General features: G+C 29.9%; 2 protein-coding genes and 1 long non-coding RNA gene across 3 annotated transcripts; all 3 read right to left on the minus strand.

Annotated features, from left to right (window-relative positions):
• Positions 1–309: 309 nt before the first annotated feature.
• On the minus strand, positions 310–2,117 carry LOC145041490 (uncharacterized). Its single transcript, XR_013680231.1, has 2 exons — positions 1,259–2,117; positions 310–700 (listed from the first exon to the last, which is right to left on the minus strand). It is a non-coding gene; the product is annotated as an uncharacterized LOC145041490 (long non-coding RNA).
• A 7,830-nt stretch (positions 2,118–9,947) lies between these two features.
• LOC145041491 (Leucine-rich repeat (LRR) family protein) lies at positions 9,948–11,962 on the minus strand. Its single transcript, XM_078989594.1, has one exon. The coding sequence runs from the start codon at positions 11,782–11,784 to the stop codon at positions 10,111–10,113; it is 1,674 nt and encodes a 557-aa protein (XP_078845720.1). The 5' UTR covers positions 11,785–11,962; the 3' UTR covers positions 9,948–10,110.
• A 1,342-nt stretch (positions 11,963–13,304) lies between these two features.
• Positions 13,305–16,639, minus strand: NOL (NYC1-like protein). Its single transcript, XM_078989596.1, has 12 exons — positions 16,246–16,639; positions 15,403–15,471; positions 15,056–15,117; positions 14,828–14,914; positions 14,683–14,750; positions 14,543–14,591; positions 14,323–14,466; positions 14,170–14,220; positions 13,985–14,035; positions 13,858–13,899; positions 13,630–13,740; positions 13,305–13,506 (listed from the first exon to the last, which is right to left on the minus strand). Exons 1-12 carry the CDS (start codon positions 16,508–16,510, stop codon positions 13,459–13,461), a joined length of 1,047 nt encoding a protein of 348 aa, XP_078845722.1. The 5' UTR covers positions 16,511–16,639; the 3' UTR covers positions 13,305–13,458.
• Positions 16,640–20,104: the final 3,465 nt, after the last annotated feature.

A 20,104-nucleotide genomic window follows, 5' to 3' on the forward strand; every position in this document is an offset into this window, starting at 1 on the left:
ATCTTAAAGATTAATTAAAATTTTTCCATGATATGACGCCATTTGAGATTAGGTAACTTTCTATAAAAGGCTTTAAATAAATTGTTTACTTTCCATATATTTTTCAATGAAAGCTGTTTGAGATTTATGAACTTTCTAGAAAAGTTATTATTTAAAATCTCAAGTGGCTTTCATGGAAAAGTCAACAAATGACAATATGGGTTTTTTTTTTCGAAATAAGAGGGAAAATATAAGGGGTTTTGTAGCAATTTGATATGGTGGTGTAGGGTGTACCTGTGAATCCTCATATAAGTTTAGGTATTTCAAGGATTCCTTGTAAAATCCACAATGATAAAGGAGAGCTCCATAATCTCTTAGTTCCATACAATCAAATTCAAGAATAATAAGTCGCTCACATGTAGTTCAAGAAAAAAACAAATCACGCTATTATAAATGACATGTATCAAACTACATTTAAACAAACATTTGTGTATTGCGTGATGTAATGGAATGGAATTGACCATTCCTGAGGGAATCTGATTCCTTCCATTTAGCTAATTTTCATTCCTCAGGCAGGGCAATGGGTGTTCCTTTTTATTCCATCATGGTGTGGAATGAAACCCTTTCTCCATAAGTCTACTCCTCCATTGATGATTATGCTTGTTTCCCTCTCTCTTCCAGACAACTTCTGAATTTATGAGCAGAAACCCTCTCTTGCTTCCTGTTGGAAATACATCGCATTCAGACAATTCTCTACCCCCAAGTAACCAAATGAATGTAACAAATCCTCATTAATACTCATCACATCATAAAATCAATCATATATTTGACTTTGACTATTGAGAATCCAACCTAGAACTTCTGCAACCCGTATGAACTTAGTTAAGACATCAACAATCTTTACTAATTTGTATCAAATCCAAGTTTGTAAAAAATGACTTTTGATTGAAAACTGCCACCTATCAGGGTACAGAACACTGTTAACAATTAACAGAGCCCATATGAACAGATTTTTCAAACGTATAATAACAAAAGGAAAAGAAATTCAAGCCAAGTGATGTGAAGGAGAATTATATAGTATGAGAAAACAATGGGAATAAAAGATTGGATTGATAGAAAAGAAATATCCTAGCATAGGTAGTGTTGAATCCAGTAGAATCGAGTGCCACATGGAGAACAAATTTAAGGTCTTTTGGTGCTCTGAAGTGAGATCGACACACACAAATAGCCGGAGAAGGCGACAATGTTGAGAATTTGGATGAGGAAGGAAGAAAAGTACCTAGAATCCATGGAGAAACTAATCCTCCAGTCATTTGTTACTGTGCTATGAAACTGTTAGAATACAAAATACTGAGGTACTTGATCGCTTGATTGATTGATTGGTTACGAGGAGATTTGCATTCAATGTCATTACAACAGATATTAACATCAAAACAATTAAAAATAATATTGGAGAAGTTGAACATGAAATTGAAGTGTTTCTCTGGTGGTATGAACGCGTCTGTAACCACTACTGTTTTGTCTCGTTTTTGTAACTGTCATCGTCTTCCACCTTTTGCAGCTTACTCTTTAGTTGAGATGTCAGGCGGCAGCTATTCCTAGATGGCTTCGAATTCCGATGATCGGACGGAAATTCAACTTGGAATCTAGTGTAGATCAGGTTGAAGACAGGTTGGAAATGAACTCAGACGACAAAGCATTACAGTTTAGCAATTAATTCTAGATCTGGAGGACGACGATGTTTATTTTGGGGAAATTTAGGAGAGTCAATAAGCGATCAATCCGCGGAGGATGTGGAGATGATGCAACAACCGTCGAAGATTAATAAATATGGATTAACAGTCGCCGATGAATGGAGGAGGGAGATGATCGACATAATCGACCTAATGTTTCATTGTAGATGATCGATTCCACTCCAATTGGACATTCAATAGGACTATCTTCTCCAAATCGATAAGTCATGATCAGATTCAGAAGAAAACGACCGACCTAATGCTTCATTGTAGATGTTCCGATGAACTATACTCACATCCTGTCACACTTCAACGACGATTTCAAGATTTGAGATCCAACGATTTGAGATCGGAGGTGTGATGAAGAGTAGAGAGAGCATAAAGAGTTGACGTGATTAATGTCCCTGATTTATTTTAATAAGATGCCCCCACTCCATTTTATTTTCAGATATTTACCAAAGTGCCACGAAGCATCCTAAACCTCTATTATTTTAATCTAACGATTATTATTTAGTTCTCGGGTTCTCGAGAAACTTTGAGTTCTCAAATGATTATTCCTCTCTCTCTCTCTCTCTCTCTCTATATATATATATATATATATATATATATATATATATATATATATATAGGGTTAGGTTATTTTGTTTCTAGTAACTATTGTGTGCCAAAATGCACAGATCTGGACCATTGGATGCAATATAATCAAATGTCATGATCTGAGGGTCTATGATAGTATAATAGGATAACATGTACCATATAATCACACAAATTACAACATAAGGGCATTTTAGTCAATTAACCTATAATAAAAAAAAAGGAAATTTTTAGATTTTTAGGGATAATTAGTTCCGTTATTTTTAAAAATCTGAATATTTTAAATTAATTCAAATTTAAAAATCTGATTTTATTTTGTCAGAATGTCAAACATTAATTAGTAAAGATATTTTCAATTTTATTCTTGCAAAATATATTTCCAATGCATATATTTTTTATAATTAACCTGGTTTAATAATTTAACATATATTCTTCATATACATTCGAACGTAAATACAAAATCATACATATGCTTACAAACTAATAGTCTTATACAATTTAATATAGTTGTACATATTATAACAGAATATCATCAAAAATGAATAAAAATATTAAGAAATAACATTATTAAATATACAATTATTAAGCAAATACACATGATCTTCATCAATGGTCCAAATAATGCACTTTATTCAAACTATGATGAAAATGTGATATATTATCGTAAGAATGTAATTCTTCACAAAATATACTTGTTGTTGAACTCGATTCCAAATCTTTCTCTTGTATGCTCAACATTGAATTCCTTCTTCAAATCATTCTGAAAGAATAAGATGCATTATTCGTTAGTATTACCATTGAAGCTAATGTACTTGTTGTTAACAAACATTCTCAAAGACATTCTAACAGAATGCATTTATACAAATAAATTCGAATACAAACATTACTTATTTAATATAAACTAAATAATTGAGAATGATAGTATATTCTAACAGAATGTATTCCATTTTTCCTATCTTGCAATGTTTTTTACTTTTCCTATCTTGACAAATAAAGAGATTGAAATCGAATTCTGTCAGAATAATAGTGTAAAAAATCAACAATACTCAGGAAGCAAAATGTAACTTACTGAATTGTGTTTTCAGTTATACCGAAATTGTCATGACATTTCAACCTGTAATGTTTAATTTAGATTCATGAATATTAGGTTTTGTGTTTTTTTTTTAAAGTTAAAATACATTATAAAAAAATAAAAAACAATTGGAAACTAACTTATTTTTAAACTCATTTATTTCATAAATGTCAGAATTTATGAACAATTTCGTTACTTCAAAATGACTTTTAGCTTCACCAAGACCTGTAAAAAATGTATATCCAATTATTAAAATTTATATAAAAACAGTAATTATAAACATCTATATATAAAGACTGAATACAAACCATTCCAAATGTTTAGCTTCAAAAACTGCATCACGATAACATCAAAATTAACAGTCGGGTTATTTTTTAGGTATTCTGAAATTTGATATGCTTGACTTCCAAAAATAGTAACCTTCAGATGTACAGAACTAAATAAACCATAAAATAGTATATTAATATTAATTTGTGATTAATTAAAGATAATAAATAATAAATAAATAATACAATATAATCTCACTCTAGGTTGCTAAGAGTGACTTTTATATAATGCTTGGATGGTACTGGATTTGAAGTTTCAAGATGCCTAAATGACACGATATGTCCAATAACATCTACACAACAGATACCACAAAAAAATAAAAGTTTAGGATTAAATTCGTAATATTTAAATAATAAAATATATAACCAAAAAAACAAATGATAAAAAAGGATTTTATTAATATTTTATGACTAACCAAAGAATGTGTCTTTTGGGCATGTTTGTTCTATGATAGAATTAAAGTCAACAAACATAAATCCATTGACCGGACCCGAAAAATCATCACATTTTTTTAGGATGCTTTTCAATCCAAAGTTAAGGTCTGTTTATGACCTGTATAACTAAAATCATTAGTAACAGCAGCCATATTGGGTTTTATAACTATATAACTTTCATCTTCCTTTAAAAGATGACGAAATCTGGAGAAATTCTGATTGAGGACACGAGCTTGGTATTGTGTACCCTGTTTAAAAAAAAATTAAAAATTATTATGTTCATGAAACATGTCTAATATTGAATGATGAATAAAAAATATATCAAATACAACAAACCTCCTCATCCATGATGATCATTTCAATGGAACAAACTTTATTATTTCTGACAAAGTTCCAAATTTTAAGCACCCGAACCTTGATATGCGATTTTTCATCTATCTGGTCAATGTTATTTAGGTAAACCTTATTTCCTATTTCCATTTTCTGCAATAAATTTAATCATTATAGAATTGTAAGGAAAATTAGCAACCTTTTAAATTAACAGCAAATCAAAGTAAATGAAACAGCAAATAAAAAAAAACATATTGTAATAGTTAAAGCTTTGAGGTTGTATGGATTAGGGTTAAAGATGTTCGCATATTGGAGTCAAATGCAGTTCACGTGTAAAAGTAAAAATGTTCGCATTTGGTAATACAAATCAAAATTGGGTTTCGCATATGAGGTTGTATGGATTGGGGTTAAAGATGCGAAGGTGATTATGGTTAATATTCATTTCGTATTTGGTGAGACAAACAACTCAAATGCGAATGAACTAAAAAAAAAAAATATGACTGGAACATGCGAAGAAAGAATGTGAATTTTACAGTAGAATGCGAATTGGGGAAGAAAGCTAAGAATTTCGCATTTTTATTATACAAATTGATTGATTGATTGATTTGTCTTAATTGTTAATTGCGATATATGAAATACTTATCAAGTTAGGGGCAATATGGTCATTTTGAAGTAAAAGAAGCCTTGGTTATTAAATGAATCATACGAAGGATCTGTTATTTGATTTTGGAATTGGGGCGAAAATTAGCAACCTTTTAAATTAACAGCAAATCAAAGTAAATGAAACAGCAAAACAAAAAAACATATTGTAATAGTTAAAGCTTTGAAGAACAGTTTTTTTTTAAAGAAAATAAAGTTCTCATTTTTATTACTAATTTCGTATTTTGTAATCATTTTCATTAACATTTACGTCTTTTAAACTGAAAAGGTAGAAGAAGAACATGATTAAGAAGAATTAGCAAAAGGAAGAAGAAGAACATCACTAATAAAATGAAAAATGATAGAAACTGGTAAATCAGACAATTAAGAGGTTAGAAATATTAGTAATGCTGATATTTTAATACACTAACCTGATATTATAATTTTTGAAGCGTTGCAGAATCAAGAAGAATGAAGAAGAATACGTTTGCAAATATTACTATGGAGCAGAATTCGTCTGGAGCAGAATGGTAAAAAGAAAATAACCGTATGAATGCTATTTACGTTTGAATAAATAAGAATAAGAATTAAGAAGATTACGTTTGAAAAAGATAAATATTGCAGATTTTTAGGGATTTAATTTGCAATCAAAATAAACAAACTTTCAAAATTAATGCGTGTTTTTCGAATCTGAAGATTGATTAACATATTTGTTTGCAGATTTTTCCGGAATTATTGATTTTGGATTGTATGGCATTTACGTAAATATAGATGAATAAAATGAGCGGGAAAACTCTATTTTGGAGGTCTTATAGATTGACACGTGGCAGAGTTCTACTTATTTATTAGAATTAGGATAGGTGTATTTAAAATAATTAAATATGTATAAACATTTGAGAAATTTGAATTTATATGAAAAATAAGAAAAATATTGAATTACTAAAATTAAAGTGTTTTTTTTTTTTTTTTTTTTTTTTTTTTTTTTTTTTTTTTTCTCTTTTAAATTTAAACAAACCATTTAGATAAAATAATCAAAGCAAATTAATGAGATTTTATTTTAAGATTTTGAAGTTATAAGGAAAGTCTATTAATGAAATTGATATACATTTATTATTAAATTTAAATACCATATGAAATTTAACAAAATAGGAAAACCACAAAATTACATATAAAATAAAAATTAATTGAAAATAACCACAAAACAACATGTGGCAAAATGAATAAGAGTATGATTAGTGGCAAAAAAAACCTTCATTTATTAGAGAAGACTAGATTATAATATGTAGAAATCACGGTTGATATATTAAAACTTTTTATATAGATAAAAACAAATGTAAAAAAAACTAAGATATTTTCAATTATAAGTAATTATGAATTAACTTGTTAAGCAAAATAAATACGGAACGTTTGGAAGCGTTTGAGAGCTTCTAGTATTTGATAAAACGCTTCGCTTTGAATTTTCGTTTGACACTAAAAGCTTCTAGCGTTTAGTTTAAAGAAAATGCTAAAAATCCAAATGTTATTTTACGTAGCATTTAATAAAACGTTACCAGCTAAAAGCTATTCGTTACCCGCTACAAACTATTTTACCAAACACCCTTAAGAACTTGGATCACCGGATCAATTACATGCATTTGCCCATTTTGCAGGAAAAGGCCAAAGCCGCAAACCAGTTGCGAAGATTCATGTTATATTGCTAAATTTCTTAATTTTTTTTACAAGATTAAATGATAGTTAATTTTATATGTATCCCAATTGTTTTGTGTAACCTATCGGCGTTGGTGAGTGTATGTACCCTATGATTTAATAATTTATATGAATGAAAATGTACATATAATATCAATCTTAAAAGAGTTGCCCACTCTATTATTCTTTTAATATTTTTTTTGTAAATTCGTTCGTTGATCATTGTAAATACAATAAACTAGCTGAAACTGCCAAACTAATAATATAAGTTTTAATTTGATATAGTGTTAAATGTGTCAGCATATAATATAAGTTTCTTTGCTTTTCATATGGTTGTTGCATTTCAAACTCTCGAGAATATAATTAGGTGAAATTATTAATATTATTAAAAATCATTAAAAATACATGGTGCGAGAAAATTGGGTTAATATTATAAAAGCCTTAAATTTTTAACGTATAATTGGAAAAAACCTTGATATTTTTTTATTATTGTTGTGGCCACAACTTTCTCGCAGAATTATCACTCTAGCCCACTTAACGAGTTTCAAGGTTAAGTTGGTTAACTTTTTTTTGCAGAATTAATCCTAAAAAGTTCAAATTTAATCCTTGAAGTTTGAAAAAAATTACACCACATGGTTTTTTAACTTTATTTTTCCTTTTTTGTATACTTTATTTATTTTCGGTTTTTTTTATAAATATATGTACATTTTTTATTTTCTTTATATATATATATATATATATATATATATATATATATATATATATATATATATATATATATATATATATATATACTTTATTTATTTTCATTTTTTAACTTTATTTTTCAACATTTTTTTTAAAAACTTTTTACATTTTGTTTTCTATTTTTTAGTGTATATATAAAGTATATTATAGTTTTTTTTTTTTTTTTTTTTTTTTTTTTTTTTTTTTTAGGTTTTTTCATATTTATTTTTCCTATTATATTTTATTTTTTTCACCTTTTTTTTTTTTATATTTTTTCTACTTTTTGTTATTTATGGTTTTTCTAAGGTTTTTTCATATTACAATTTTTGTTTTCTATTTTAATATTTATGGTTTTTCTAATGTTTTTATTTCCTTTGATTCAAGTAAACGAACTTGAATTCAATATAAAGTACTGTAACAAGTTTTTTTTTTTTATAAAGATCGACTATTATTATTATGTTTTTTTTGTATTTTTTACTCTATTATCAAATTGAAAAATATTATCTTGAATTTAATCTATTGATATCACATTTAGAAATATGATTTAATTTGCAAGTTATATAACACACTGAAACACTAATTCCTAGTAAACAAACTATATTTTTTTTTAATTTTCATTTTTTCGTAACATAAATATAATAGCAATAACGAAAAAAAAAAGAAAATAAGTTGGATCGAAATTACAATATAAACATAACTACTTTATTTACTTGAATAAAAATAAAAAAACAATTACAAAAACTATAAATTATCAAAATTGTAATATACTCTAATATATTAATATATTTTATATTTTTTGAAAAATGTCAATAAAAAGATAAAAATAAAAAAAAACAAATAATTGGAAAACAAATAAGAAAAAAAATAAAAATAATAAAAAGATGAAAAAAATAAAATATAATACGAAAAGAAATATGAAAAAACTTAAAAAAAAAAACTCTAATATACTCTATATATATATACACTAAAAAATAGAAAACAAAAGGTCAACAGGTTTAGAAAAATTGTTGAAAAATAAAGCTAAAAAATGAAAACAAGTAAAATATATATAAAAAAGAAAATAAAAAATGTATATATATTTATAAAAAAAATGAAAATAAATAAAGTATAAAAAAAACGAAAAAGAAATTTAAAAACCCATATGGTGTAGTTTTTGTCAAACCTCAGGGACTAAATTTAAACTTTTTGGGATTGATTTTACAAAAAAGTTAACCAACTTAACCATGAAACTCGTTAAGTGGGCTAGAATGATAATTCTACGAAAAAGTTATGACCACAACAATAATAAAAAAAATATCTAAGGATTTTTTCGAATTATACGATAAAAATATAGACTTTTATAATATTAATCCGACAAAACTTTATGCATCTAGTCGCATGATCAGTAATTTTGAACGCGCGTCGCATTCTCTTTATATACTTTTCGCGCCAAATCCCGAACTTTTTTTCGTTTCCATAAAATCCCTATACTGGAGCGTCTCCGTTAACAAACCCCTCCATCTCTCTCACACACAAACACAGAAGGTTTTTGCAACTGTGCACGGCGACGATGGTTCTTCAAGATCCGTTAACGCATTGCGAGCAAGAAAGTTAAGAAGATTGATGTAGAGACTACTTCCGGTTCAAACAAACGGGCAAAAAATGGCAGCGTTTCTAGTCTTTTACACGGCGGTATAAAAATATGTAGATCTGATGTGAAAACAATTCTGATTTGATGAAAAAATTGTATGGATTTGTGACAATTATTATAAATCAGTTTGTGGTGCTGTTCCTAATTTGAACGCACATGGTGTTTTAAAGTTCTTACCAAAAAACCTAGATATTATGTGTTTCAATTTAGGATTCGGGACGTTACAACTTTGATATTGTAGGTAAAAGGTGCAGCACCTTCTTTTAGGTCTGCAAAGGTATTTAATCATACTTTTGAAATATTCAGAGCACCGATCTTAATTTCAAAGAAAAATATGCTACATTGAAGTCCTGGAGATGATTATGCACAATTGCAGCGTTGAAGTCAAAATTAACAGGCTTGGGCATATGATGATGTTTCATAGAAATTTGTATCAGAGGTATTCAACGTTTTGATAATTTGTAACTCAAATTAGAAGTTCTATTATTCTAAGTAATATATAATTATCTATATATATGCTTCTAAAAAAACTGATAATTGTTTAGAAATAATCTAGCCTGTCACTTCTATTGATTGGTTTGAACTCCTTTGTTTCTTCCACTTTTAAATTTCATATTTTAATGCCCACTTGATGAATATATGATAATATGACCTGTGCTCATTTGCTTTACAGGATGTAAATCAAATGGTAGGTGATGATGATGAAGCTGCTTCATCTTCAAGGAAGGAATCAAATACTGAAGAAATGGTATGTAAAAACTTTGATCTTGTTGTAATAATAAAAGTAGTTCCACTCATTACTCAAAGGGATTTTGTTTTATATTTCATTTTGAATTCAACAAACATTTGGCTACAACTTTACCATGATTTATTACTCCCACCAACTAAACTAAAACAAAAAACAAATAACATCATAATGAGTCAGCATCTTGCTGGCCCAAGTCGCCACGTGGTTTAACTTTAACCTTGCTTACATGGCGGCAACGGTTTGCCACATAAGCAAAGATTATGCGCATAAGCAGCTGATGGAAACACATTCAATGGTCTTCCTTGTGGGATTTCTCCACATAACTTATTTGCCCTGAAGTTAACATGCCCTAGTTGCTTAATCACCAACAAACTCACAGGTATCTTTCCTCCAATCAAATTGCTCGATATATCCAACCACCCTAACTTTGACAAACTCCCCAAACTTGGAGGAATTGTTCCTGTTACACGATTCCTTGAAATATCAAACCTTTTAAGGTTTCCAAGATTCGTGATTGTACTAGGAATATTCCCTGAAATTTGGTTGCTTGAAAGATCAATGTACTCCAAGAAACCACCTTTAGATAAAACTCCTGATAGCGACCCAAAAAGTTGATTTGAATGCAGATCAAGAAACCCAAGCCCATTTGGTAACACCATTTGTGACAGATTTACCCTTAGCTGGTTGTTTGAAATCTTGAGCTTCTGTAAGCTAGACATCTTCTTCAAGAAACCAGATATCCCTCCTGTAAAATGGTTATCAGAAAAGTCTATGGAGATCAATGACTCTGGTTTTGTAAAGATTGGTAAAACCCCTTTGAGATTACATCCAGCTAGATGCACATCTGACAGCTGTCGACTTGTAATCCATTTAGGAACACTTCCAAGATTAAACTTATTGTAAGAAAGATCTATAGACAATAACGAAGGGATACCCTTTGATAACACCCCACTCAAAGGACCCGAAAGCTGATTTCTAGAGACATTAAGTTGCCATAGATTTTGTAAATTTGAAACAGAATCGGGGATTTGACCTACAAGCATGTTGAAACCTAGGGATAAGGTAGAAAGAGACTTTAACTGACCTATCCTAGCTGGCACTTGTCCAGTCAGCAAATTGTTGCTTAAAGACAAGTCTACAAGATTCTTTAAGTTACATAAGGAATCGGGTATCTGACCTGAAAAACGGTTATTCGATAGGTCAAGAAACGTCATGTTTGACTGGAGTCCTAAAACTGTAGGGATAGTGCCTGATAACATATTGTAACTTAAATCAAGATACTCCAAACTTCCTAAATTTGGAAACTTTAAGGTACCCGAAAGCGAGTTTCTTGCTAAATTTATCTGAAGAAGGTTTTTCAAGTTTCCTAAGGTTTGAGGGAGAGGGCCAGTTAGGTAATTTCCACTCAATGAGAGAGTCTGGAGTGACTTCAGTTGTCCTAAACCTACAGGGATGGTTCCCTTAAGTGAGTTGTCTTCCAACACAAGTTGTTGAAGATGTATAAGACCTGAAAAACTTGACGGGATTACCCCTGATAGCTTCTTCATCCCACTGATCACTAAAACCTTCAACAACTTTAACTCACCTAAAGTAGGAGAAATGATACCCTTCATGTAAAGGGCATTATTGCCAGATGATCCTTGTAAAACAACCCCAGTCACCCTCCCTGTGACTGCGTCACACTGGATACCTACCCAGTCTCCTGAACAACAATCTTTGCCTACCCAAGATGACAGAATACCGGAAGTATCCTTAAAGATTCTGGCTTTGAATCCAATAAGGGCTGCCCTATCGACTTCTGAACATGAAGGGGTAGTTTGGGCTTGTGAGAGATGGAACAGGGACAAAATGGTCAAGATTTTGAAAACCCATGAAGGTTTCGGCATTTTTTGATGTGGGTTTGATTTGGTTGATGGAAATAAATGATGGGTATTGGGATTTCAAGAGTCGGATATGAAAGTGTATAGGCAAAAATATTAAAAAGGGGTGTGAAAAAGGTTTAAAATCTATCTGTTTTTCACTTAGAGAAGAAGGCACTCTCGTAATGATGAAAAAGAACAATATGATATTGTTTTGGAGAATGTCCCCTTATTTATAGGGGGAACAATGACATGACATTATAAGAAGATTTGGTTTATAAATTACTTTTAACACCCCTCAACTTTAGGTTACTTTCACTTTGTACCCTTAGCATGCTATTTTTGTAGCTATAATATGGAAGTAAACTCGTCAATTTTCTCTTTTGTTTCAAAAGTTTGTTATATATTGTGATTATATGTGGTCAGGTTATTAAACATTGTGATATATTAAGAGGAAAAAATATGAAGAGATTGATAGGATATAGGTAAAAAGGTATTCAATTTTATTTTCAAAACGTTTGGTGTAAATTATTAATTTTTTGTTAATAGTTGGACTTTTTTTTTATCTGCATCAAAACAAATCTAATTTATGAAAAAACCAAGAGTGATACGGGTTCTGTTGAGAAGCAATAAAATCCAAAGATGATGGGTTGGAATTGAAATTGGTTGGGTTAGGGGTAAAAAGTGAAAAATGTTTGAAAATTGAGGGGGAGCTTGACTTTCAATGGATTCACATGAGCGTGGTTTCACGAGTCCCCCAAGTCTATTTGTACCGTTTCGAACGTTGGAGCGCAATTATTCAAAATTTGTTTAAACTCAGTGCTACCAATTGTAAAAACTAAAAACATGTTCATAAATTCATAAACTGTAAATAAAATTCATTTATCGTTTTATTTTATAAAAGCACCTCATTAAATTTAATTACAACGAACTTAATTAAGATTAGGAATTCAAGACTATATTAAGAATAATTTAACATCAATCATATAGTATTATGTTAGGCAGTTTTGTTAAAGTTGAGCAAGAGTATATAAATAATTTAACATGTATCGTAACAAACTATTTAAAACTGAATTATTTTTCAGACCTTGCCATCTTTTGTATGACACATATTAAAGATTGCTGTTTCGGTTTTATACTTTTATAGAACGTACCATTACTTTCAAAGGAATGAATGATATCTACTATTCATCACTTTAATTTCATAAAGATCAAATTTTCAAACAAACCACTTTGTATTATTGACATTTTACAGTGACTTTTAGAAGTACAAACTACTTTTTTCTGACTTTATAACAAACTTTTCAAACGCGATTATTTTGATTTCAATATCCTACCCTTCTAAAAAAACCCAACGTCATAAAACCAACCAAATTTGAAGTATAACAATAAGAAAACACAATTATGTCCTAAAAAGTAACCACTTTTTTCCAACAACATGATTTTCAAAATTTACTTATTTTCACTACATCACAAAATCTAAAATCTCTTTAATCAGAGCGTACAAGATTTCTGAAACCGAAAGCAACCAAAACCCCAAGCAAAAATGATGGTTTACAATTTTTTTTTTAAACCAAAAATTTCGGTTACAATATACAAGTTACAACACCATTTTTAATACTATAGCTATATACTACATTCTAAAACAAGTTTAATAAACAATTTTTGTAATTTTTTCAACGGTATAAAATTGCAAAGACCTCATTCTTCAACCAAGTATCTATTTCTTCTAGCTCCAAAAGCCAATCTCTACAAAAAAAAAAACAAGTAACCCATGGCCATGTTATAACATGTCTCGTATTTGGGTCGGGTTATATTTCCATATCCGGATCAACCCGACCCGAATAGAGAGAGTATTAGTTTGTTGCTTACAGTAAAAATTTGGGAGTAAGCTTTTAATCCAGTAAGAAAACGAATGTAAGTTGGCCTTGTTGATCCACTCATTGGTATTGATCTAATATTCGGGACAAGGTACTTTGCAACCTACACAATTATTTTTTTAAACATTATTTATCCAAATTAAAAAAAAAAAAAGAAAACATATTTAGCCTAGTAGCAGTAAATTGGTGAAACCAATATTTTTCTTTATAAAATATTTACCTCATCTGCGGGTTCCGCCAAAACATTTATAAAAAACTTCGCCTACAACAACGTAAATTTAGTTTTTATAAAAAAGAATAATACAAAATAGGAAAGAAGAATAAATTTATCCAAATACAAATCAAACCTGCTTTGTATTGGCACCCGACATTAGAAGATCCGTTGTAACCATTCCTGGCTGCAAATCAAAAACTCAATATACATATACATATATGTATATGTATATGTATAGGTATACATATATGTATATGTATATGTATAGGTATACATATATGTATATGTATAGGTATATGTGAGAGAAGTGTAACATACCGATAAGTTATGGACAACAACATTGCTTACTTCTTGCATACGTAATTCCGCCTTGAGGAATAATTAAAGAAAGTGGATGATGTCAGAATGATAACAGATATCCATACAACACTTTATCCAGACAAAAGTTACAAGGGTAAAAAGGTAATAAACCTGTAATGATTTTGTCAAATGTACAACACTACGTTTAGTTGCTCCATATGCAGCAAATCTAGGTGTTGGTCTTCCATCAGAACCTGCTCCATCAATATTGAATATATGTCCTCCTCTGCCTTGATTAAGCATCATTTTCATTGCCTAAAATATATACAGAAAAACCTATCATCCATGATTTTATTTTATTATTATTTTTTTAAATATAAGTTTTTTTTACCTCCCGGCAACAGATCATTAAACCAAGTGTGTTTGTCGTGACAACTTCACTGATGATTTTGAAATTGGAATTATTTATTTATCGAATAAAAAAAAGTGGTAATTGAAATAATGTTGAAAGAAAGAAGAAAGCTCACTCACATAAGATCCTCGTCTGAAGCCTCTGCTAGAGGTTTATAGCTATATGCATTTGATCCCGCATTATTAATCTGCATTTGTTTAAATAGTATGGTAATATTTAAGGTTAAATGCAAGAAATAAAAATGGTGATAAAAGTCCAAACTACCCATATATCTATGTATTGGAGGTTTTCTTGTGCATATTTTACTAGATTTTTCACATCATTTCCATCACGAACATCGCATTTTGTACCCTGAAAATACAAAAATACAATAAAACTAGAGATATTGTATGTACTATGTACTATGTACTATGTAATGTAACACGTTAAAAAAGTCAAACATTAATACAAAAGGAAATGATGGACAAAAGTATCTCTAGGTAGTAGAGGTACCCACACATGCTGGACCCCACATTCTGTCCTTAACGTTTGAAGAGCAGATTCAACCCTTTCAGCTGTATAAATTTTGTTAGTTAATAATCATTTTCCATTCAAACACAACAGTTATTCATGGAAACAAGAAGAAGAATGGAACATTATAATTTGTTTACTTTTCAAAAATAACTAACATTTTTAAGGGTTTATGTCATATTTAGGCAACCAACAAAGTTCTGACTGTTCCCTTTGTTACTTGTCTATGTGGCATACACCTGTCATCCTATGTGGCTAAGTTGACAAGTCAATTTTTTTTAAATGTATAATCAGTCTAATATTTCAGATTTGAACAAGCTTGTACTTACCAGACCTTGAGCATATTAAGACATTGTCACCTGCTTTCAGAAACTCTTTAGCTAAGGCATAACCTATTCCTGAAAAACAGTATTTAAATCAGCAAGAAAACTATAATTTTCAAATAAACAGTAACTCATATTTACATACCAATCATCATCCTCATATTTTTCCTTTAATTTCCATAAGCATGTCATCATTTTCTCAAATGTTTTTTTAAATATCATTTATCTAGACAACAGTTAATAAGATTAAAACAGACTTATGAGTGGATTTCTACCAAATCTTTCTAGTAATGTTCTGTAAAAATTTTGACTTTTCATCAGTGCTGCATTAAGTCAGTCAATATCTCATGAGTCATGATAATGACACCAGTGATCTTCATGTTTCATAGGCCACTAGGAATAGATATATAAGCATCACTAATGACTAATGACTAATGACTAATGACTAATGAACATGAAGTGGTAGAACCACCTTGAATGATCCATAGAAAAACTAGCTTAGACAAATTTAAGTTGCTTCCACTTTTGTTTATCAATAATATCACACTTACATCACAAAGTCACACCCTTTCAGGATCACATATTCGTTTGTAGTTGGGTACCAAAGTCTATGAACAAAGCAATCGAAACAATTTCCATTTATTGTTTACAATACACAACAATAAAGACTCCTAAACGCACATTTTAGGATATCCCATTTCATAATTTTGGACAAATTTGCATCAAATCAGTGAACAAAGTATAGAAATGGATCAGAAATCTCTGCAATTCACATCCGAAAACCTAACCGACTAAAATGATTTATTTCCAGAGGGCAAACAATAGGAACAGAGAGAACGAAACTTGAACCTTTAGTGGAACCGGTGATTAAGATATTGTAAGGAGGAACCATCGGCTGAGATTGTCCAGGGGACGAGGAGCACACCGAAGGTTTTGAGATGAAGGGTTTTTCGCAGGGTAGAGTAGTGGAAAAACCGAATTTTCTGGCGAGGGATAGGCGGAGATGGTGGTGGGGAAGAGAAGAGAGAATTGGACGACAGCTTAGTGATGGTGGAGGAGAGAGGGAGCAGTTGAAGTTGAAGAGGGATGAAGTAGCAGTTGCAGTAATCGCCATTTGAGAATGTGGAAGACACCTTCTGAGAATCTGAGCTCCGGTGTTGTTTCGGTGGTGGTCGAAGGTCGATAACAAGATAAAAACCAGCCCCCTTCCTCAGTACCAAGAAAAAAATGTAGTAACGATTTTGCGTTTTCTTAATAAGACTCTTGTTAACTTCACAACAATTTTTAATCGAAAAAACCACTAAAAAACTAACATTTGATACACATTTAATCCGTTAATCGTATTTTATTATTTTTTTTTGTTTGTGAAACAAGTTAGTGACCTTATTTATTTGTTGTTTGTTTACTTCTTATTGCCTTTTAATAAGATGCATATTTGAATCTTTCTCTTTCAGAGCGTTTGTTTATCTCTCACTAAACGCATACCACGCTTTGCGAGCTTTGAATCTGTCTCTTTCAGAGCGTTTGTTTATCTCTCACTAGATGCATACTCACGCTTTGCGAGCTTTGAATCTGTCTCTTTTAGAGCGTTTGTTTATCTCTCACTAAACGCTTACTCACGCTTTGCACAGATAACAACTATATATTTGAAATATTTACAAATCTATATTTTTTAAATATAAAAATAACGTTAACTTTGATATAATAATTCTTATACTAAGTTGATATAAAATATTGATTATTTTAAATTATATAATACGATCGATATGACAATATAATTTCAATTGTCTCAATGTCATATACTTACAAGTTATTCATGAATAAAATTAAATAAAATATATAATTTAATGTTATTTATAGTATTTGTTGTGATTAATGATTTTTAAAAAAGTTACTTGCTTAACATTTGAATTTCTATCATTGTAATTATTTAAAACATCAAACATTGTTTTTTAAAAGAAATAATATAATATTTTTTTATATAGTATTACTTTAAGTTTGTTGTTGTAAGTTATTATAAACTATTTATTTGGAAACACTTAATAATTATAAAAATAATTATAAAAAATATTTTTATTTAATTTGGGATTACAATTTAGGTTTTGTATTTTATAACTTTTGGAAATTTACAAAATAATCTATGGATTTTCTTTTAAGTTTAATTGACATTTCAATTTAAGTTAACCTTTTAACGTTATAGTTAAATTAACAATTCAAGTATTTTATGCAGATTATTTAAAAGTTGTGACTTTAAAATAATAATTATTTACATACAAAAACATATCCAAACTAATAAGTTAAGTTTAATATGTTAAAAATTAAATACACAATTTTATAAGTAGAAGTAAAAGATGCTATTTTAATATTGATGTTTAATTATTTTAGGATTACAATGTATGTGTTGCATTTATTTAACAATATTAACCAAATTTATAATCATTATTACAAAGAAAATGAAAAGTCATGGGAGTTTTAAATACATGTGATGAAAGAAAAAATACATCTTTTATAATATAGTATTATATATATATATATATATATATATATATATATATATATATATATATATATATATATATATATATATATACAAGGTTGTAGAACTCGTTACTCGGTACCTGTTCGACCGACTACCGAGTAACGAGTACTCAGGAGTACACGGGGAGTATTCGGATTCGGTAATTCATGTAGAAATATTTATAGGGAACTTGTATATGTCAAAATCATAAGTTAAAATCATAAGTTGATTGAAATATATAACAAAACTATATACATGTGAATACACAAAATCTGAAAAACACATAATGGTCTCACTTCATGAATAATTAGTAAAATTATATATATATATATATATATATATATATATATATATATATATATATATATATATATATATATATATAGTAATAATCACATGCGTGTTAAATAATAAATAGCTAAGTATCGTATACATATTAATCACCGAGATGACCGAGTTTTACAACATTGTTCAGTTCAGTAAGGACTAATCTGGGAGTACTTGGGATTCTGTAACTCGCCTCGGTAAGGGGCCGAGTAGCGAGTACTCGGAGGAGTAATCGGCCAACTCGGCGAGTTTTACAACAATGTGTGTGTGTGTGTGTGTGTGTGTATATATATATATATATATATATATATATATATATATATATATATATATTGTTTTTTACATCTAAAACTGAAATACACTTATGACCAAATAAGATGTGGGAAGGAGTCTGAATTGAAAAAAGACACGCTTGCCCATCTACTTATTCTATTCACGCACACACCTTCGCCTTGACCTCTTCTCTCCATCGTACACACTTGAAAGTATAATGTTGTAATTGAAAGAAATGATAGAGAAAGGTAAATGATCATTTTTCTTATTCAGCACAACAATTCAGAGGTTCCAACCAAACAACATGTTTAAATTCAGATCTTAGAAATTTAGACCTCTTAAAAATTCAAATCCCGACAAACAACCCTTAATCATCGTATCTACTCCGATTGAGCCTAATTTTGTGGCCCAAAACATTAAAAGCACATTCAGTGAGTCCTCTCTAGTGATGCAAGAGATTTCTAGCCCGTTACCTGAATCCACTCCCATGGATCAGGATTTTGAAAGCGCTATTGTTGAACAAGAATTATTACCTTCAGAAGGGGCTCAAGCTTATGGAATCTCCTTTAAAGCCCCCGAGTTAGATATTTCAAAAGGCAAAAGCAAGTTGCATGAGTCTAAATTTATGGATGTCGCTCTGCTTCAAAACAAAGTTTTTGATTTGGAATAGAGCTCAACTGAAAAGGATTTGATTATTGGAAAGAAGGACATTTGAATCAGTGATCTTGAAAAGGAGAACTTCGTTAAAGATGCAAAGATTTCAGAACTTCAAGCAAATCTTGGTGGTCTAACTGCTTTATTATTTGACATGAAACAATGCTTCTAGTTCTGGTATAGCCAATCCAATTTCTCAATCTATAAGTGAAAGAGTTGTTAGACCTGCTTCGAATGCTAATCTTGACACATTTTTATCTTCTAGTCCTGCTTCTGCTCAAGAAAGAAGAAAGAAGCAAATCATGATTGAGAAATTGAAAGGGAAGATGCTAGTGATGAAGCATTCAGACTAAAATGCTCCAGGTGATCACCCTGAGATGTTTTTTTAGGGTGACTTGGAATGGTTTATGATGATGCTACTGCGTCAGTGGTGATGCAATTCTAGGTTTATGATGATGCTACTGTGTCATTGGTGATTAAGCTGAAGAAAAACTAGTATCACATTGTTGATCCCAAAGACTTATTGAAGTTTTTTGAACATGATATCCGAACTTTGTCGAACTTTTAAATAATTTTTGAGAATGAATGGTTTGAAGCTGCTGCAAAAGCCTTCACCGGAATGGTTGCTATAATAATTGACAAGAGTTGTGGGCTGGGGCATTTGATCAGGCAGACGTGCATCTCGTGGAGAAGCCTTGAAGAGAACTAAAATCAATAAACCAAGGGGGAGATTGTTGGGCTATATTTTGTGGTTTATGCTTTGTTTTTTATGTTTTATACGGTTCTCGGTTATGGACCGAAATCTCTTAGTGATTTCGGCGGGCTTAGTGTTTTCAGTGTGCTTGTTATGTTTGGGTTTTAGGTTATTGGTTTAGTATAAATACGGTCTGTGTATAGCTATTCTAGGTAAATGCATTTTTGGGAGATACTAGAAAC

The sequence above is a fragment of the Lactuca saligna genome, chromosome 4, assembly GCF_052625555.1.
Source record: "Lactuca saligna cultivar CGN05327 chromosome 4, ASM5262555v1, whole genome shotgun sequence".
In the NCBI taxonomy this organism is placed as follows: domain Eukaryota; kingdom Viridiplantae; phylum Streptophyta; class Magnoliopsida; order Asterales; family Asteraceae; genus Lactuca; species Lactuca saligna.